The sequence below is a fragment of the Marmota marmota genome, unplaced genomic scaffold (assembly GCF_001458135.2).
Source record: "Marmota marmota marmota unplaced genomic scaffold, marMar, whole genome shotgun sequence".
Lineage (NCBI taxonomy): Eukaryota > Metazoa > Chordata > Mammalia > Rodentia > Sciuridae > Marmota > Marmota marmota.
Window position 1 is genome coordinate 33,579,978 of NW_026000108.1, and position 22,855 is coordinate 33,602,832.

Genomic DNA, 22,855 nt, shown 5'->3' on the forward strand with positions numbered 1-22,855 from the left:
CACAACAAACAGGGTTTTTCTGGATATTTTGACTTTTATCTTTAAAGCAATAGGAAATGATTATTTTATTATTATTTTAGGCAGTGTTTTCACTGTTGTGACCACAAGGCCTGACAAAAACAATTTTAGAGAAAGTAAAGTTTATTTGGGTTCACAGTTTCAGAGGTCTCAGTCCATAGATGACTGATTCCATTGCTCTGGGCACAAGGTGAGGCAGAACATCATGGCGGAAGGGTGCAGTGGAATAAAGCAGCTCAGGACATGACAAGCAGGAAGCAGAGAGAGTGTTCCTGAATGTGGGCAAAATGTATAGGCCAAAGTCCTGCCTGCTTACAGTTACAACACAGTTGATTCCAATCAGGGGATTAATGCACTGATTAAGTAATGGCTTTCATACCCCAGTCATTTCACGTCTAAACGTTTTTTCAGTGACATGACTAGTTGATTGTAGAACATGGGTTTGGTTAGTGTTAGCTCAGAAGATGTCCAAATGATACCTAGACTTCAGGCAATTGGTTGAGTATGCTTAGTGGCAATGATGATGTGAGCTTCTGACAATCTGACTTCAACCTATGGTAATTATATGCAAGTGCAGATGCTAGCTACACAGCTGGAATTCAGATCCGTATTGTAGGAAAACAGTCTGAGATGAAGATATACATGTGGAGTTTCATTAGCCTTGAATTAGCTGGTGAAAATTTAAAAAGATCATTAGCGAGAAGGAGGTAGCCGGTACACCCAGCTGAGAGCTCCTGGGAAACAGAATGCTTATGATAAAGTGTGACCATCGTGGAACATGGAGAAGGAATAGCCAGATTTGTAGGAGAAAACCTAGAAAAGGGGGAGAATATATACATATATATATATATATATATTCATATTCATATATATTCACATATATATATGAAAAATTTCAAGATTTTGTGACCTTGAGAAAGTTATAAATCTCCTTGTGACTCATTTTTATTGTCAATGAAAAAAAAAATAAAAGCATCAATTACATAATATGTTGTATGGTTATAACAAGAATAAATACATTCAGTAGACATAATTCCTGGAATTCACTCAATAAATAATTTTTATTTTTCCAGTTTCAACTGGGTTATTGATAAAATTATTCACATAAAATCTACCACTTAATGAGACTTACTATTTTATTCAATAATTCACTTAGATCTCTTTCCTACTGGCTGAATCTCCAAAACCTAATAATCAGCTCCAGTATGGAGCTCTGGTAACAAACCAAGCAGATTTGGATGAAAGACATTCCCAGAAATAACTCTTTTCTTTCTTCTGATAATGATTCTGTAATCAATCTTGTTTAAAAACACCTGCATTCATTTCTAATTTGAATTTACAATGAATAATAAGCATTAAACTTCCTTTTCAGAATTGCATAGGTCATTCCAAATGATATAGTGTATACTTGAAAAGACATGACTTTTAATGTTTTGAGCATTATTCTGCACATCTGTTGTGTAATTTTATGTTTCTCACAATTTAGGTGCTTTTATTAAAGCAACCCAATTTGGGGACATTTCAGAAGAAATGGAAAGGCAATATTTTCTTGCTTTTGAAATCTTAGAGTTATTTGTTCTCTTTGAAGTTGAGCTAAGAAATTACCTAGATTCCTTTGTAGAACTCACAGACTATTTAAACCTCTGGCTTTATGCAGAATTTTCAAATATTTTCACTTGTGTTTTCCTTTTCATGTAACACAAAGCACCTCCCTCATTTGGTCATGCTTAGAATCTGGCTTTCATAGCAATTTCTAAGGCTTATTTGACCAATTGAAGGAAAAGCATTTTGCTAAGTAAGAGATACAAAAGAGTACAGAAGATAGATGGATACACGAGATCGATAAAGAATAAGCAAACCATCTCCCTCACTTTAATCCACTTGCTTCTATTTTTAAATACTCTTTAAGTAGCAACTTAAAGAAAAATCCTATTCACAAGTGATTCTATCAAGGATTTTCAAAGAACAACGTGTTTCATGCTCACCTTACTAGAATTACCTTCCAGTTCTGTTTCTAAAGCAATTTGAAAATTACAAGGAGGAAGATCTAGGCAAATAACCAGAAGTTTGAGAGTGTTCTTGATATGGTCATACATTTGCTTGAGTTGCACTAGATAATTTTCAAGTCTCCTTTCTGTTTTAAGCTTATGTAATTTGAAGAACTTTCATTCCTGTAGCTAGAATCTGATACTTTATTTACCTATTTGTGGTAGGCCACTGAAAAATAGCTACCTACCTTCCTGCAATATCTGTCTCCTAATCCCCAGACTCATAAATATGATATCTCACGGTAAAAAGGACTTGAAGATATAAATAAGCTAGAAACATTGAGATGGGAAAATTATCCTGGATTATTGGATGAGCTCAACATATATGTAGCATCATAGCCGGAAGGCCCAATGGAGGAAAATCTGCTTAGTTCACGGCAGAATCAGAAAGCAGAGAGAGGGGAGGGAGAGAAGGGTCTCAGGGAAGATGAATCCTTTCAGGACACATCTCTTACAAAAGGGAGGCAGGGAAGTTCAGAGGCAGAGAGGAAGGGGAGACTGGAGGTAGTGCTTCATCTTCAAGAGCCTTGAAGATGGAGGAAGGGAACTTGATCCAAGGATACTGTAGCCTCTGGAAGCTGGGAAGGCAAGGTAATGGCTTCTCCCCTGAGTCTTAGAAGAGACTGTAGCCCTGCTGACACCTTCTGCCTCCTGAAACCTAGCTGGGACTTCTGACCTCCAGAATTCTAAGATAATATGTGTTTGTTGTTTTAAGTCACTGAGTTTGTGGTAATTTGTTAAAATAGGAGTTTGAAATTAAAGCAATAGGGAGTGATTATACTATTTATAAAAGTTTAGGATTCATAGATTCTCCCTCAGTCGCTCTAAATTCTTATTTGCCAAAAGACATGAGGTATAGATGGAGTCAAGAGTTCTATGATTTATGTGGATCAAATACCAGCTTTATAATTTGCTAGTCATCTGACTTTAGACCAGAAACATATTCCTCTGGGCCTCAGTTTTTTATTTGTACAGTTAACATAATAATAGAACTTACCTTACTTATAGAGGTAAAGGACTCATAACTCATAAAGCGTATCTTAGCTTCTTACATCAACCTCTAATTTCCTCATCAGAGTTCTCCAGTAGTTACCCCCACTCCATGGCCCAAGTGCAGCATTAGGAGTTAGATGAGACTGGAACCCTGACCAACAGGGTAGTCAGAGGGACAGATTAACCTCAGAATAGGAAAACAGGAGGCGACAGGGATGAGAAGTGTGCCTGAGGCTGGGTCCAATTTTCTCAACTTCTGAGTTTTCTGTCTTTGCTGCTCTTAGTTCTCAGTCTATTATGGGAATTCCTCAGAGACTTGAGATCACTTCGCTCTGTCACTCTGGAACTTATGAAAGCTTCAAGCTGAAATTTGGTATAGGTAATTCAGTCTCTAAGGTAAATTCTTATTGCATCCAAATCCACTGAAAGGGATTGACTATATTTAACTGATAATTCAAACATTTTCCTTGGTGTAGAAAATTGAGGACATTTTAAGGTTTTATTGTTTGATATTTATTCATGATATGCATGCATTTGAGAAGATGGAAAAGAAGGACACCTTTCCTGTTTAGAAAGAGCATGAGGGTTTTTGTAAAGAAGATGAAGGGCATTATCAAATGACAGCATGGTGCTTATCTAACCACTTATTCGGAGGCCACTCATTGTCCGATGTTTTAGTCCTTTTTCTTTTGGATTTTCAATTTTAATATTTCAAAGGATGAGATTAAAAGTATATTTTTAAAGATTTTCATTTGTAGAATGTTCTTGATTCATTTGCTGCCTGGCTTTTTAATGTTGTAAGCCTATCATGTTGGGATTGGATGCTCTTGAATATGGTAGTTTTGGCATTCATCTTGATCTTGACCTTTGTCTGCAGAGGTGAGCAAATCTAAAATCCCAGTAGATAACGTTTGTTACAATTTCTATAGAAGTCAAAGTATTCTTGTTATAAGAGAAACATTTTTTGCAGGAGCATAGTTTCTAGGAGAGATTTCTAAATTAGATCTAGTCACTCTTTTCCCTTACATGAACTTTGAGTAATAATGACATTGGTGAGCTTGCAACATTTTATAATTAACAATGTGTTTTCAAGGGCATTTTATATGTGATTCTACAACAACATCATGGGCTAGTGATTTAGTTAGCTTTTTGTCTCTGTGACCAAAATACCTGACAAGAGCAACTAAGGGGAGGAAAATTTTATTTTGGCTCATGGTTTCAGGGTTTTATCTCTGCAGATTCCATTGCTGTGCGCCAAGGTGTGGTGAAGTATCATGGTTTGAGGGTTCAGTGAAAGAGAAACTGTTCATAGTGGAGTCAGAAAGTAGAAAGATGGTGGGGGGGGGTGGAAAGGGTCACAGGGAAGATGAATCCTTCCAGGGAATATCCCTAGTGACCGGTCAGCTATACTCCACCTGCCTATTGTTATCACAGAGTTAGTCCACTCAAACTAGGGTGGACTGCTTAGGGTATAGCTTCATAATCCAATCATTTTCCCTCTGAACATTTCTGCATTAATATGAGAGTAGGGGTAACAACTCATATCCAAACCATAACAGCTAGATTATAGCTATTCGCATATTAGCTAAGAGAAAACCAAATCCCAGAGAAGTAAACTAGGTTCCCCAAATTCATATAGCAGCTATATTGCTTAAATTTCTCTGGGAAAACATAGCCAATATGCAAAGTATGTCCATAGCTACATCTATATCTATACATACCAGTAGAGATATCTATATCTAGGAAGAGATTTATTACGTTGTATTAACTCATGGGATTATGGAACCTGAGAAGTACAATGCTCCTCAGATTACAAGTTGCCCCAAGGAACCCAGTGGTATAGTTGGAAGGCCTGATAGCCAGAGAGCTAATGGTATCGATTCAAGTCTGGGTCTACAGACCCAAGAACAATAAGCACTGAGGTCTGAAGACCAGTGACTTAGCTCAAGCAGTTAGGTAAAAAGAAAAGACAAAAACTAACCTCTGCCTTCCTGTTTCTTCAGGCCCTCTACAGATTATTACATGGTGCCCACCTATATTGGGGGGAGCCATCTATTTTCAAGTGCTAATTTCAATCCAAATGCTAACCTCTTCCAGAAACACCCTCAGAGACAAATTCAGAAATAATGCTTAGTCAGATATCTGGGCATCCTCTGGTCCAGTAGAGTTGACACATAAAATTATAAAATTAACTATCACAGTTGTAGTGTCAGTAAGTGCCAATGGATTGATGGCTGTTTTTTTTTGTTGTTGTTGTTTGTTTGTTTGTTTTTGTACAAAATATTGCTTCCTAAAGAAAGAGTTGATTCAAGTAATTAAACTGTGTGGGTCTCAGTTTCTTTCCATATAAGGGTCTGTGTGAACAAACCAGCCCAGATTCCAAATTGTAAGTTCAAATCTGAAGGGGTGATGCAAAGTCAGTGAATGAAATTGTCCAGATAGAGGAAAGTGACATGAAATTCAGCACTAAAGGACATGTGTCATCTAAAGGGAGTAGCTGATGCCAAACTCCAGCTATTGCTTCTGTGCAGGAATGTATAAAAACTACATTTTTGTTTCATCAGATATTTTGTGTTTTCAAAAGATGAAAATCCAGATTTTATTGGAAACCTTTCTGTTCCTGATAAATGCTGACTTGGTAGACCTGTGACCCCCTTCTATGTGGTGGGTGAAGGGGCTATCTTCATTTTCATGAACTTAGATGAACTACAAAAGCAGCATTGTTTTGGTTTAACTGTCTGAAACACACACACACACACACACACACACACACACACTGCTTTTTTGGAGAAGAGGTGGAGGATTCATTAGGTTCATTGACTTTTCAATTAGTGTCTGGGATAATTCAGTAATTGCTTTGGACAAATAGACAGTTCCTAAGGATGTAATCAAAATTTGTTTATTTGCAAGATTTTAGAAAGTTAACAAAACAGAAAGAACTCTCTACAGAAACCTTTGCTTGCAAAGATTATGCTCTTGCATTCCTTCCATGTCAGAAAGGGCAGTGAGCTCGGAAAAGGAGAGATATGGAGAGATCTTCATAACATTTTTAAATATATTCCTCTCCATCACTTTTATTCTTAGAATTGGTGGCATATTCCAGACAAAAATAAATGACAGTTAACCTCAAAACATTTATTTTTTGATCACTGTGTAATTGTGAGGTTAAATTTGCTGCTAAGGTTATGAGAATGACGTCTGTAGATTTCAACTTTTTGTTTATAGAAATAATGGTATTGGTGCTGATAGGTGTCAGTCACATTTTACAAAACAATGACACACAATTTTCCAAGTATTTATTATGCATAAGTGTTCATGTTAAGATTTTCACCCTCATTCATTGTATTATTTAATCTTCACAATCTCCATGGAGTAGACATTATTATCCCTGTTTTAAAGATAAGAAAAATTGGACTTAAAGAATTTTAGTAATTAATTCAAGATTATTTAGTTACAAAGAGGGAAATTCGAACCAAGTTCTAATTGAAAGCTGAAAAAGAGGCCAAAAGGTACTTCTTGAGCATCTACTATGTACCATGTTATATTCTGCTTTTTTAGTTCTAGGGAACAAAACTAAGTTGCTGATTAAATGGGGTTATATTTTATTAGTAGGAATATATAGTGAAGCAATAAGCAAACACCATATAATGTTCCACAACACTGAGTACATTAAAGGAAGGAATTAGGTAAGAGAACAGAGGTGATGTTTTCCATAGGATTTCTGGGAAAATTTTTCTGAATGGTGACATTTAACCAGAGATTGGAGTGAAGTAAAGGGACAAAGCAATGGGGCATCTAGGATTGTTCCTGTGACAGCCCTTTCATGATATAATTTGCCACACAGTTCTAGAACAGTGGGCTGTGGTAATTTACAATAATAGGGTGATGGAGCATCTTCATGGGAAAAAGAGCAAGGACTAGGGAGGCAGACTGAGGCTCGGATTCTGGCTCTGTTGCTTTTCCCTAAGTTCCCTAAGTTTATTTCTGCACCATCATTTTTTCATCTGTAAAATCTGTATCATAATACTCATTGCTTATGGGAATAAAGAAAAAAACATGTGAATCCCAATTTGAAGTCTCTAGAACTGCATTTAGAACATGCAGTCATCATGCAATAAATGATATTGTAATTATTTTTAAAACTTCTTTCTTATGAGGAGACATAAAACATAAAACATGTTTTGCATTCCAAGTGTGGGAAGGGGCGTGCAGCATAGAAGATCATGGCTCTCATTTAGGACTGCATGAAAAAAAAAAAAAAAACGGTTGCAATGGAAATAAGCTAAGAAAGGAACCTGTGTAGTGAAGTGGGCTTTCAAATCATGTTACATTCAAGAATGAGAATTCAAAGTGATTTGAGAGCAAGGTGGGCAGAGGTTTATTTAGCTATTGAACATCAAGAAGCACTCAGGATACACATTTAGCTACAGCGTTCAGAATAGCACAGAGAAGGAGAGAGAGCAACAGATATAAAAATTCCTTGCCCACCCTTGCAAGGGCCCACAGCCCTGCATCCACTGGCGTGGGCCTGGTTCTTAAAATTGTACCCTGGAGCCAGGTTGGCCTGTTGCTTGGCAATCAGGAAATCTGGGTCTGGTCCCAATTGCTTCCTGACATGATTCTGAGTCAGACTCTGAGTCAATCACTTTGCCTCTTTGGCCTTCAGGAGGACCAGAAAAGATCCCTACACCTTATCTATCTATCTCAAAGGAGTTTTTTGAAACTCAACAAACAAATTGTTTAAAGTGCCCCTTGTGTGTTGTATCTTACTGTTAAATGTGGTAGCATAATTCAGTAAAAGGCAAACCTCTATAATCATAGCCCTTATCTCTATCTTGTGGCAATGGATTCCACCTCCTGCAGTGTGTAAATTAGAAACGACTTTGTTGTGGGGAGCTGACAGCTAAACAACAGGGGTTCAGAGGCTCAGCTTGGAGCTCACAGACTTTGGGAGGGTGTGCTTCTGGGTTCGATAACTTGGCCTTACTTTATTTAACTGTCACCTTGTTAAGGTTCATTTCTGAGCCCAGGTTTTTAGATCTATTAATGAAGACAGGAACATCATGTAAGTTATTTCGAGGATTAAATGAATGCAAAGGGATTAACATTATGTCTTCCACTGATATTCAAAAACTTTAAAAAATTTTTATTAAATTTTTTTCCCCTTGAGATTAGAGTTCCTGGAGATGTCTGGGAATTTCTAAGTCCTTGATTTAAGGATATGCATGGGCAAATCTCAGAGACCTCTTCCGGAGAACTGGGCCAGGCTGAAGTGGGAATAACCCACTGGGTTTGCTGAACCTGCTCTGCTCTGCTCCTCTGTGAGGGACTTGTGGGGACTAAGTCTTGGCCTGAATTCCAGGGGCAGTTCCAGTAAGGGCGAAGCCTTCAAAATTGTCTTAGATGATTGGGTGATGGAAGGACTTACTGTTTCACAGGGGCCATCATTGCAGGGTGAAGGCAGACTGAGGACATAGGTCAGCTTTTGGTACTTTTATTCTCATTTTTAGCAATTTCCATCCTGATCCATGTGTGTTTGCTGCAGGTTGTTGTGAGGCTTCCAGGCCTCCCTGATTCATCTTTTTAATCAACCGAGAAGAGGAAATGGTCTGCCTTTATCACCCTCTCGGTGGCTCTCTGAGAAGCAGCAGGCTGCAATCCCAGTGGCTTCTCTGGCTGCTCACCTGCTTCCACCCCTCATTACACTATTCCCATGGTAACCCCCAGGAAGCCAGAAGAGGAAAGGCGAGCCATCCAGAAGCTATTTTTAGATTTCTGGCCAGATGCTTTGACAAATCTGTTGAGGGAAAGAAAATGGAACAAATGTAGAAGAGGATTTTTTTTTCCTCCCAAGAAGACAATATCTTTTAAAATTCATATTATAAAACTGGAAAAGATCTAGAGGAATCATCTGATCTACCTCTACCTCTAGGAAAACCTACTTCACACCATATAAAAAATGTACAATAAGATATTTTTTAGGACATTATATTGGATACCCCATTTAATACACAGCCATACTTTCTATGCTACCTTTGCCCCACATTCAATATGGTTCTTAGGCAAGGGGGTGAGCGACGAGACTGAGTATGATTGCACAAAAATGTGGACTCACAACTCTGGGCAAATCATTTATTTAGACTGTGATTCTTCCAGCACTATCTAGGGCTTTGCAGTGCACATTGTGTGCAACTACATATGCTGGCCCTTCTCCATTCATCTTTTTTGAAATGTAAACCTCATTCAGTGCAGCCTCTGTCATCCTCCATAGAAACCTTTAGGAATTTCCCGTTGTTCTAGATCTTTAAAGTCTCGATCAAATACAACATGATATTGGCCCTGCATATCTGTCTAGGCTAATTTAGTACATTTTTTTTTCTATTTTTTTTCCTCTCTGTTTCAGGAAATGACCTTTGAAGAATTTCAGAGAAACTACCTTCTTCCCATGGTCTCTAGTTAATTTCTGTGACTCTTTCCTGTGCTTCCAATCTGAACTCAAAAAACCCTTTCTTGTCTTCTAAGATAAGAAGAGACAGCACTGCTGCAAAATGTTCTAATTATACATTTCTTTTATGGTACTTAACAGTTTATAATTCCATACTTATGTAATTGTTCAGTTTATTATTATTTTATACTCTGAGCTTCATGTTGATAAGGAACTATATTATTTGCACATTATTATATACCTATTGCCCAGCACTGTGTTTGGCAAATAAATTTGCTGAATGAATGACTAGGCATTATTTTATTTTGTTTTCTTAAGTATTGTTTTTAGTTGTAGTTGGACACAATACCTTTATTTTATTTATTTATTTTTATGTGGTGCTGAGGATCAAACCCAGCATCTCGCATGTGCTAGGTGAGCGCTCTACTGCTGAGCCACAACCCTAGCCCATAGGCATTATTTTAAATGGACATAAATCCACTTTGTCTTTCAAGCTATGTAATCATAACATAGTTCTTCAAAATGTAATGCATCTAGTTCAATGTCCTTTCATGATACAAGAATCTCAATAAAATAGAATTAAGAAAGAAAATTCTTCACCATTAACAAAGGCCATTCATGAAAAGCTCACAGCTAGCCTCCTGATAGGTAAGATCTGTACATGGCAAGATTGTCTAGTCTCACCATTTCTACTCAAGCATTCCTGGAAGTCCTAGCTAGAGCATTTAAGTAAGAATAAAAAAAGAAGGTGAAGGAGAAGTAAATTGTAGAGGAAGAAGAAGTAAAACAATCTCAACAGGATCAGATGAAGGAGAACACCCATGCTCTTCCACAAACTGCCAGGTCCCCATTGAGCCTGGTGCTTCACTTACTTGTGACTGTGAGCATGGAGAAGAGCCAGGGACTCTGAGGGTGTTTGGTTGCTTCCTCTTAAAATTAGTGCTTCTTAATCTAAGCAGAGTAAGAATCCATCTTTGTGTCATCAGTTATCAAGATATCAAGTCTTTTCCACAGACTTATTTTTGTTCAAGTTTGAACTGCAAAATCTCATGGTGTGAAGTTTAGTATTTTTCTGTATTGAGCACCACCATCTTTCAAGCCCCTACAATAGCTGTTTTCATAGTCTCTCTTACTTAATCTTCTCAGAAACCCTGTTAGGTTGCTTTTGTTATTATCATATTTTCAAATGAGGAGTTCATGTGCTTCCTTTAGTTCCTGTGCTTCTTCTTTTTTTTTTTTTTTTTTTTTTTTTTTTAGAGAGAGAGAGAGAGAGGGAATTTTTTAATATTTATTTTTCAGTTTTCATCGGACACAACATCTTTGTATGTGGTGCTGAGGATCGAACCCGGGCCGCACGCATGCCAGGAGAGCGCGATACCGCTTGAGCCACATCCCCAGCCCCCTGTGCTTCTTCTTTAGAAGAACAGATGGCTGGGGACGGAGCCTAGGTTTATCTGATTTTCAAGCCCATGCTCTCTAGTGGAAATAGATTGGCAGTTTATGCCATGCTATAGTTTGGATCCAGAATGTAATCCAAAGGCCCATGTGTTAACGTTTCATTCTCCAAGGGGGCAGTAGAGAGAGGTGGTAAAATCTTTAAAAGTAGGGCCTGATAAGAGGTCTTGAGGTCATTGGGAGCATGTCCTTCTTGCTGTCTTTTGCTTCTTGGCCAAGAAGTGAGTTTTCTTCCACTACGTACTTCTGTCATGATCTGCTGCTTTGCCACATACTCAAATAAATGGGGCCATACAATCATGAACTGAAACCTCCAAAATTGTTAGCCAAAATAAGCCTTTTCTCTTTCATAAGTTGATTATCTCAAGTATTTTGTTATAGTAATGGAAAAGAGGACATTTATTGGTCCAATTGGTCTTTTAAAACATTTTTAATTAGATACAACCATTCAGAAATCAGAAAATTTGCTACAGAAATCTAGATTTTAATTTCTATATAAAATAAATCATGTCTAACCACATGGGGGTCACATGTATGCAAGCCAACAATTGCCTGAAGCTGTGTAATGTTTGTCTCTTATGGATGCCATTTTCCTGTCTGTCCCTAATTTCTCTATTAGTCCTGACCTGCTTTTGTATTTGTGACACCTGTTTAGCCCCTACAGGTCTCTGGGTTTTTAACTTAACATCTATATTCTATTGAGGGAAGAAATGATTCTTACATCTTGAATAGATTTTATTGTTAGAGAAAAAAAATCTGTTCTTTTTCTCCACAAAGTAGAGATCATTGTATTGACATCTTCATCACATTAGATGTTCTTAGTTCCGTGCATTTGTATCTATCTTAGCAGATGATATGATTTCTTTAAATACAAAGTAGTGATGGTTAATGTGGCTGGTTTGGTATTTAGCTGTGTGAAGTGATTTCTGATCAAGGTTTTGACTTCATGGGGATATCGCAAATTATATGGCTATATTTTTCTTATTTTTTTAAGAAAATGGTTTTATTACTAATTTTTAGTTCCATACAGTTTACAAATATACTTTACTTTGATAATACAACTTTGCAACCAGCAAAGCAGTTGAACTAACACCCATAAATACAGCTGGAGAGACAATTAACATTCACTAGTATTTCTCTACCTAAACTACTCTTTTAATGTCATTATTTAAAATAAAATTCCAAATAGACTGCATAATACACATGGGCAAAAAGGCAATTCAGTGAATATCTTGAAACACTAAATGTATAATAAACAGCATATTATCAACATTTACACGATTCACATCAAAATGATGATATCCTAAAGTGCATTCCTTTTGAAGGATAGATTTATCAATAAAATACCTCGTATCTTTTAATACTCTGGTATTTTAATACTTCTCATAGAATGCAGGAAAATTAAATGTAGGTCTGGCCATCAGCCTAATAAAGGGTCTTTTCCTATTACCTTTTATTAATAAAAGAATCACAATTAGGTCACAAACAAACAGGCAAATTTTTAATTACATGATTTGAGGTTTAGGATGGAAACTTTAAAAAATTATGTTGATATACAACATAGTTACATGACACACTATCAGGCTACATTTTTAACAACCACAGCCCTGTGGATTCTCAAGTATTTCTTGGCCTCAGGGTATAGTTATATCCTATTCAGTCTCTTTCAGTAAGCCTGTGATAAGGACAAACAGGAACTTTCCTGCTGGCATTGCCCCAGTATGGCCCCATAGCTCACTCTAGCAGTGCTGTGGAGTTTCCCAGGCCAGCAGTAACTGATTCCTGATTTAGCAGGAAACAGAGATTCTTCCATAAGGCACTATTTGCCTTAGTTTTGAATGTTGCTTTCCTACACTTTCTTGATGTCTGAATTCTTTTTTGTTTGTTTTGTTTAGGTACCTGGCTCCAACTCTGGGCTCAATTCTGTTGGCTTCTGTGAACTCCCTTTCTGGTCCAGTCAATCACTATTCCTTGTGGCAGAGACTGCACCTTGCCGCCCTGTCACTCAATAGAGCACATTTACCTGTACTGTGCTATTTCACCTTATGAGGGAGCTCCTATTATTCCCAGGAAAGCCTGGCTCAAAAGACAATGAAAATTCACTAAGTTGATATGTAAAAGAATTTCCAACTGGTTAAAACTTCTAAACTTTCCTATTCAGTATACTTTGTGTTTAAGGCACAGATATAGAAATTGCTAGAAAACATCAGAAATAATTCAGCCGTTCCTTATTTCATCTTGTTTGAGACTTTGCCAATCTTCAGATAGGACATTACTTGAAAGGAAAGAAATTATATTGTGTCATTTAAATGATAGTAGTCCTATCTCAATTACAAATGTTCCAACTTAAAAAAAATAACAAGTCTTTATAAATAAGGTACCCATTCAACTTTTATTGCATGTTGTTTGTATAATACACTTGCTAATTGTCTGATGATAATAAGATGTGGGAAAGTAAAAGAAATGTGTTTACACTGCAAATTTTTCCCTTTCAGCAACCATCAACTGACCTAGAATTTGACCGCGTAGTGATTTATACGACTTGTCTTCGAGTGGTGAGGACAACCTTCGAGAGATGTGAACTGGTTAGAAAGATCTTCCAAAACCATCGAGTAAAATTTGAAGAGAAAAACATAGCTCTGAATGGTGAATATGGAAAAGAGTTAGATGAAAGGTGCCGGCGAGTTTCGGAAGCTCCGTCCCTCCCTGTGGTGTTCATTGATGGCAATTATCTCGGGGTAAGTACTCAGCCAAGGAAGAGATCCTTTGTCATAGACCCCAAACAGTGCTGAGAGAAATATGTAAGCTTATCTAACAAGATGACTTGCAACATAACTACCGGGACACTTGATATTTTTTGAAGCTCTAACCAAAGGGATTGAAGCATTTATGTCTGTCCCAAATGATGTGCTGCTACCGTGTTCAGCCTTACAAAAGTACAGTGACATAAAATCAGCATGAAATTGCATTTTTGAATACATTTTTTAAATGTTCAGGTTACTTGAATTTTGCAGTGTGAAGATTGATGTGGTATAAAACTACCTTTTCTTTCATTACAAATAAGAAAAATGAGAGGCTTATGCATTTGTGTTCTCTTAATACCCTATTATCAAACACCCAGTTTCTTTCCCGATGAACCTGAGATGACAATCTTGAAATGAGATAGATAGGAAATGGAGCCTGGGATCTGAATTTTATCTGCTTGTTTATTATCAAAATAATAATTTTTAAAAAATAAATTATTATTGAAATAATAAATCATTAAAATTATTCTTGGTTTTTGTAGTGCAGTGTGAAACATAAATTCAGGCTTGCAGTAAGCAGAGAGAACTCTCAGAGCAGGCAACAAAATATGTCCAACTCATTTCTCTTTGAATAATACTGTTAAGTGTAATTAACCCCATTGATCTGTGAGCACGCTTGGGTAAGAAGCCCAAGGCAAGGGCTTGGGGAAGTGCCGTCTGGAAAAGGAGACAGCACCAAGGGACACCAGCACCCACTGAGAGCTGCATCAGAGGACATGATCCTGTGAAGGGTACTTGCACCTTGGTTTTGTCTAGCTTCTGACTTTAACCTTTAGCTTTCCAGAGGAGATGGAGAAATCCAGAGCAGGAGAGGATTGTGTTTTGTTTCAGGGAATGTGTGTTCTCATATCTCATCTACAGCCATACCTGTTAGAGGCAGCCTATCATCTTATGGAAAGATAAATGCCAAGCAGCTGTGATTCCATAGTGAGGACATTAAGCACTCTTATTTTAACCAAAGGGCATCAGCTACATTTTGGAGTACAGTAATTTTGATTTGAAGTATTGATCCTGTTTTTAGTGTATTTCAATATATACTCTTAGGCTCCAGAAGACCATAATAATAGTGATAAAAACTAATGATAATAATAATAATAATAACACTATTCGGTACCCTCGTGTTTCCACCAGTTATCTTATCTAATCCTCAGGATAACTTGGACAGCATACTGGTTAAGAGGGGAACACTGGTATTGGGTAGGCAGCCTTATTAAAATTCCTGTTCTGATATTTAACTTGTGACTGCTTGTTGGTTTCCTCATTTACAAAATGAGAATAATAATAGAGCTTATCTCACAGGCTGATGGGTAAGGATTTTATGAGATAGTACATATAAATACTTAGTTTCTATGCCTGTTTAACAAATTGTGTTTTCAAGAAATACTAATGATAATCCTTGTTTTGCAAAAGAAAAAATTAATTTCTCTGCTTCAAGTGACAAAGCTGGCCAAGAGGAAGGGCCATGACACAATGTTAGATTTGACATTCCAAACCCCTGCTTTCTGGAACATCATCTGGAGGAAAAGGGTTTTTGACTCTTTGATGATTCTGTCTTAATGCTCCCAGTAGACTAGGCACTAATTGGGTGCCCAAATAAGGCTGTGTTGACAGGATGGGGGAATTATGCTGCATTGCTTTCTCATGTTCTTTCCTCCCCCTCCTGACTTTCATTCATAAAGAAAGGATCTGATAAACTCAATTACATCAGGGAGAATATAACTTACCAGGGCTATAGGCATTCATCTTTCAACTCAGGAAAAATTCTGACAGGATAAGATATTTCTCATTGGATGTGTAGGAAACCTCACACACAGGTTGACCCCACCCTATAGACTGCTCTTGACCATGCCTGTTCCCATCCAGAAACCTCAGACTTCCTTCCTTCCTTCTTCTGAGACACTGTAACAGTCTGTAATGCCTGTCCTGCTCTTTCAGCTGGGGAGATGGAAGGACACTGCAGTGGACCAATGAGGTCGGGCACATGTTCCCCTCTCAATTGCCTTTTCTCTGTGATCACTTTATTTGCACACTTAGTAAACTTAGGGTGAAAGTGTCATGCAGGTGCAACCTCCCTTATAATGCAATTTGAATCCAATGCTCCAAACCTGGAAAGAGTCCAGAAACAGATGTTTTTTTGTTCTCCTTTTAGTTTTGTGTTACTGCTAAACCTACAATTCAAAATGGCAAATGATAACTTAAGATATAATTAAAAATGACTTATAAAACATACCTCCCCTTCAACTACAACAGCCCCATTATTGAAATCCCAGTGTTCAGTTGTCAAGGAATCCAGTGCTGGCATTGTGGAGCCTTTTTCCTGCTGCTCATGCATCTGAAATGGAAGGATGCCCTCTGCTGGGTTTTGGCATGTGGTGAAACATGGCTTTTAGGAAACTAAAGTGATGTTGGTAATTTCCCTAACATTTGTGATGTTTTCAACAGTCACATGAAGCTATTTGATTGAGTTTACATTTAGATGGGTGAGAAAACTCAAGATGTGTGAATCATCTAGACAATAGTTTTCTTTAGAAAATGAAGTGAATAGATAGAAACAGAATGAGCGGCACCTGGAAGCAGAGGCAAGGGACACCTGGAGGGGATTGGGACAGCAGGAGAACATTTTGCACCTCCTTCACCGTCCTACTGTTCTTGCTACTCACCCCAGGAGTCTGGCGCTGGAGGAAGCCAGTTATCTTCCTCCAAGTGAAGATAAGGAGTTTAATGAGAAAGAACAGAAGAACTGACAAGGAAGCGAAGCTCGTTTTCCTGACTCCCGTCCTCCGCCAAACTTAAAACTAAAAATGGGAACAGTCAAAGGAAAGGAATTGCTTTAGAAGACAAATCAACACCGCCTTGGAATGCTGCAGTGTGGGGAGAGAGGAATTCAGGTTGGAATGGGCTTGGAGCCACTGTTCTGTAGTTTTGGCATCAGGAAATATTTCCACAAAAAAGATCCAATAGTTTAGACAAAAGTTCTTAGAAATTGTATTAGGAAATAGGTCAGAAATGATGATGTGTCTGGACCAACCACAGAAGTCTACAATGGAAATCCACGAAAACTTCATTGGATGGAGCTATAAACAGAAGGTACTTAAGTGGAGTGTCTGGTATCAGTGAGTCATAGAAGGACCATTGATAAATGTCTTATACTAGCTGATATTGTGACTGTGATAATTCCCCATCTATTTAAAGTACTGTATTGTTCCATTGAAGAAAGAAGGTAATTATTATTGAGCATAACTAGATTATGGACTAGAAATAGAGTCTAGCCCATTTCTAAGGACTACTCACAAAACTTTTCAGCTGAGATGGGTCCCCAAGGCTGTTCCTGCCTCCATCAAGAAGCATAGACCAGCTCCAGATACTCACTGCCTTGGCTGTGGCTCACACCAGCAGAAAGGGCTATTTGTTCTCTGCCCTTCCTAATACTCAACTCTATTCCTAAATATAAGTAAGTTTACTAAATAAGCCCCACACTTAACATGAGGGAATCTGGAAAATATGCCTTTTGGTTTTCTAGCCTCTGAAGTACAATAAGAACTTCTGGAACAAAACTGGATTGATTACTGAGTGAGCCAAATCACAGCATCTGCCAGATATGCTGTTTTCATTTATTATTTTAAAAGCAACTTTATTGGGTTTAGACTTGTACCCATTCAAGGACACAATCCAGTCTTGTCTAGTGGCAACACCTATAGTTCTCACACTGGAGCTAAGGCAGGAGGATCACCTTAGCAGAGGAGTTTGAGACCAGCCTGGGAAATATAGTGAGACCCTGTCTCCAACAACAAAAAGTATATAATTCAACAAGTTTTAACAAATGTGTATACTCATGAACCTACTACTTCATTCAGAATGTACAGTCATGTGCCACTTAATGATGTTTAATGACAGACCACATATACCATGGTGGTACCATAAGGTTATAAGGAAGCTAAAAATGTTCTGTCACATGGTGATCTCATAACATTGTGGTATAACATACTCCCCACCTCTTTTTGGTGATGCTGGTATAAACAGACCTACTTGATTATCATATGTTTTAAAATAATTTTGTTTTGGTGTGCCTAAATTTCACAGGATTCTTGAATATTATCTTTGTGTTTTTTTCCTTTTTTTTTGGTGAAATTTGGAAACTTTTCAGCTATTATTTTTTCAAACATCTCATCTCCTCCCTTTTCTCTTCTTCCTCAAGGGCTCCATTTATGTGAGGATAGGTTGCTGGAGTTTGCTCCATAGCACAATTCATTTCATTCTGTGTAGTTTCTATTATTATATCTCCTCAGTCCCTGATCTTATCTTCTATAACGTCTAATATTCTGTTAATCCCAGCAGTATATTATTTTTTATCTCGGACATGGTAATTTTATCTTTATAAGTTCGATTTTTAAAAATAGACTCAATTTTTTAAGAAGTAATTTTAAGTTCATAGCAAAATTGAGAAGTTATAGAGATTTCCCATGTAACTTGGATCACATGTATAGCTTCCTCCATCATCCACACCCCCCAACAAATGATACATCCGTTAAACTGATGAACCTACATTGACTCATCATTATTACCCAAAGACCATAATTTACCTGATGGTTTACTTTTGACATTGTACATTCTAAGAATTTGGATAAACTTATAGTGATAAGGATTGTGAGCACAGCTTGGGGGTAGAACACCTACCTAACATGCAAAAGTTCCTGGATTTGATCCCCAACACTGCAAAAAAAATTGCATATGCCATTAAAAACTTATAATAACACGTGTCTACCATTATAGTACCATTCAAGGTACTATACTAAAAAAATCATGTACTATCTAAAAAAATCATGCTTCCACTATAAGAAACTACTGATCTTTTTACTATCTCCATAGTTTTGCCTTTTCCAGAATGGTGTATAAGTGGAAATAAACAGTACATAGATTCTAGATTAGCTTTTTAAAATTCAGTAATGTGCATTTTAGTTTCCTCCATGTCTTTTCATGACTGGATAGCTCATTTCTTTTTAATGCTGAGAAATATTTTATTGTCTAGATGTGCCAAAGTTTATTTGTGCATTTGCCAACTGAAGGGCATCTTGGTTGCTTCTACAATTTGGTAATAATGAATAAATCTCTAGTAAATAAAAAATGAATATAAAGGTTATTGTAAACATAAATTTTCAACTCTTTTGGGTAAATACCAAGGAGTACTGTGTTAGCTTGATTTTCATCACTATGACAAAATATCTGGGAATAACAGTTCAAAGGAAGAAAAGTTTATTTAGGCTCATAGTTTCGGGGATTTCAGTTCACAGTCAGCTCATTCCATTGCTTTCAGCTGGTGGTGAGACAGAATATCATGGTGGAGAGGATGTTGTGGTATCGAGATGCTCACCTCATGCAGCCAGGAAGCAGAGAGAGAGAGAGCAAGAGAAAGGGCTGGGGATCAGAAACATACTCCCTTGTCTAGTAATTCTAATATCTGTGCCAATTCTAGTATGATTTAATTGATTGATACTTCTCCTCATTATAAGTCATATTCTTCTACTTCTATTCCTTTGTATTAATTAGCTTCACATAACTAGGATGAAATGCCTGAGGCACTAACTTCTAAAGAGAAAAGATTTATTTAGTTCATACTTTTGAAGGCTCGAATATATAGCATCAGCATCAGCTTAATTCTGGTGATTGTAGCAGATGGAGGCACATCATGGCAAGACTGCATGTGGGAGCACAGCAGTCATATCTTGAACCTGGACAGAGAGAGTCTGGGAGACACTGCAGTTCTATCAACCCCTTTGAAGGCATACACACATTACCTAAGGTCTAGGCTCCACCTCTTAAAGATCCACAGCACCTCCTGGTACCATCACCATAGGAAACAAAATTTACATTTGGATGTTTAGGGGAATACAGATTACAATCAAATCACAACAGCCTCTTGGTCATTTTGAATGGATGTCACATGTTGTGAATCTTGTGAATTGGTCCCGATTCTTTTTCCTGGAGCAATATAAATAGAAAGTGTTTCTTTGTTCTAATAACTAACTTTTTTTTTTTTTACAAGAATATTGACATGTTTTCTACGTGGTTCCCTAAACTCTAACTCCATGGTGTTTTGAACCTCCACATCTTAATTATTCTCTACTATGGTCTTTAATAGCATCCAGAGCCAATCTCCCTGAAAATGGTTTCCATCCCTCCTAAAAAGGAGCCCAGATTGACTTTAAATAGCTATGCCATACATTTGATCAAATGAATCTGGGACAAGTCAAAATTTTCATGTAACTTTCACATGAATTGTTTTTCAAGATAGATTCCATATCTTCATGGTTTTGGGATATATTTTACTACAGTTTTTCAAAGTTTTTTTTTCCTCATGTGTGTGTTGTTACTGTGCAGTGATTAAGGCCTCAAGGATCAAGTTTCTTTCTGGTGCTGGTATCATTCCTTAGATCAGGAAGCTAATGACTAATCAAATGTCTCAAACTTCATCACCAAAGAAAAGTAGCATGGACTGGAACAAACCATGGTTAAGGTTTAAGATGTAGCGGTATTTGTTAATTTTTGTTATATAACAAACTACTCAAATCTTAGTGGCTGAAAACAGTTGTTTCGATAGGTTGCAATGTTGGTGGAATTTGGCTGCTCTCTGTAGTCTCCTGGTGGCTTGGCCAGAGCTGAATGACATATTATGACTTCAGTTACATATCTTGAGATTGGCACCTTAGGTTTTTCTCTAAGTCTCTTCTTGAGCAGAATGTCTGGGACATGTTAAATGGTGGTTAAGGGGTTTGAAAGAGGCAAACCACAATGCTCAAGCACATTTCAAGACGATGCTTGTATCATATTTGCTTTTCCCCCATTGATTAGAGCAGGTCACATAGTGAAGTCCAGATTCAAGATGGAAATAGACCCCATGTGTTGATGAGAGGCACACTAACATCAAGCCATAGGGGTGCTCATACAATTCCTGTAATGATCTACTAAAGTGCAGGATTTTGATATTATCTAATCCTGGTTTTTGCCTATGTTAAATGGGAGCTCACAGATCTGAAGCCTTTTCATTTTGGAGGATTGTATATTTTTGATTGACCAAAGTCAGTTAAATGCTTTAATACCTCATCAGCCCATGAAATGTTTGTGGGACAGTTTGGCATTGAAAGCCCAGTTTTGTAGATTTTAATCAAAGTACCAGGTCCCCTTCAAATTTCTACTAACAGCACACCATCATCTTGTTCCTTTAGTAATTTTCCAGCATAAAAACCAGTATTTTGTGATACCTTGGGTCCATTGATCATATCTTTACCTGCAGTGTCACAGATTTGTCATCTTTTCCCTCGAGTCTTAAGGCTCATAGAAGAAATGCAGAAATACTATGGCTACAATTTCCTTATCTTATATTTTGGAAGCTGCTGTTAATTCAATGACATGAAAAGTCAATAGCAGTAACCTCTTTATGTACAATTCAATTTTCACTCCTGAAACTCAGAGTCAATTAAAGAGAGAGAACTTTTGAGGCGTGCAGACACTAAATATTCCAAGGAATAGTTTCCTCCACATAGTTTGTATTACAAACTAATGCAAAAGAGTCTATATTATGTCTATATCATTTCAAAGGTTTAAATCTTTTATCATATTAGATCAAGACTTGCCATTCTTAGTTTCACCTGCCAGATACTTGTAAATTGTCTAGTAGGTTCATTATTTTAAAATTTGTATAATAAGTCAAAATTTAAGTCTTATAGTTGGTCCTCTGGACCTAAACACTAAGAAAAGTATAAAGCAGTTGTGTCTATTGAAACTTGACCACAAATTTAATTACCTACAATTTACCTGTATCTCAACTTACTAAGTCATTAATCATTCTCAATCTGATTGAGGAGAAAATGTATTTGTGTATACTTAATGTTTTCTTATTTGGATTTAAATATTCTGTAAGTATTTGAAAATGTCCTTTTTTAATCCTAGAAAATGAATAAAAAATAAATTAATGAATAAAAATAAAGTAAATGGAAGTTCATAGATTTTTTTGTGTGTACCAGGGATTGAACTCAGGGGTATTTTACCACTGAGTTATATCCCCAGCCATTTTATTTTGAGAGAGGTCTCACTAAGTTGCTTAGGGCATTGCTAAGTTGCTGAGATAGGCCTTGAACTTGCAATCATTCTGCTTTAGCTTTCTGAATTGCTGGGATTACAGGTTTGCACCACTTGGCCCTGCAATAGAAATTTTAAAAAGCATCCATTTTTAATAGAATTTAAAATCAGTATCTTCATAAAGAAAAGCTTTGGTTGGTAATGAACTCTGTTTATATTCTTATGAGCCTAGAGATTTAGTGTCTTCTCAGCCACCAGAGGGCTCTCACAATATAAGAAAATACATTAAATGTGTAAGAAAACACATGGAAATAGAAGAAATCATTTGTGATATATCTTTTGTAGAGCCCAATTAAAATTACATGTCTTAACCATATAGATTACATGCAAAGTTTCAAATCCAGATTTCCTTTAAGAAAATTAAGAATTAAGAGGAGCAATTTTAAATTGATAATTCAAAAGTTTAAAAGAAATATAATAAATATTTTACTATTTTGTGCCTAATCTTGAATCAGATATTTAAAACTTTCATTGATCTTTTGACTGGAAAATAGTAAATGGGAAATACATGGATTTTTTTTCTGAGAGATTTTGGGCCTTAGGACCCCTTTTCTCTAAACATCGAGTTTGTTACTATGATGTTATATATAATTACAGCTGAGCAAACATCTCACACAGGGATTTGAGAGAGCAAAGCTTCTGAGCCAAGCCGCAGGCATGCTTATGCCCAGGTAGGATCAGGATGTACTCACTGTGGTTTGGCTTTGTTTTTAATCACTCCTTGGACTCCTGGTTTGATTGAGCTCTGCCCAAGGTACTTCTCTCTCCATAAACAAAAATTAAGCTAAAGACCTGGCCATATGTTTGATCCTGATGGTGTTTATTCTCCGGGTTAGACTCAAAGAATGAATATAATGAATAAAATGAAGCAAACCATCTGTCCAGTGGCAAGCCTGCAATGCTGAGACAGGGCTCCTGTGTGCTGCCTCTTTGGGTGTGACCTTGCAAGATATCAACAA

General features: G+C 37.1%; 1 protein-coding gene across 2 annotated transcripts in view; it reads left to right on the plus strand.

The window, feature by feature from the left end:
* Grxcr1 (glutaredoxin and cysteine rich domain containing 1) overlaps positions 1–22,855 on the plus strand; it is a 109,112-nt gene that overhangs the window by 50,689 nt on the left and 35,568 nt on the right. Inside the window, exon 2 of one of the 2 annotated variants that reach the window (XR_007341070.1) lies at positions 13,455–13,562. Coding sequence is in view for 1 of the 2 variants with exons in the window: in XM_015481803.2 (XP_015337289.1) it covers positions 13,455–13,697 (243 nt within the window). In the remaining variant the exon portion in view is untranslated. Of the gene's footprint in view, positions 1–13,454; positions 13,698–22,855 lie in introns of those variants that run through there. The other variant, XM_015481803.2, reaches the window with a different exon arrangement.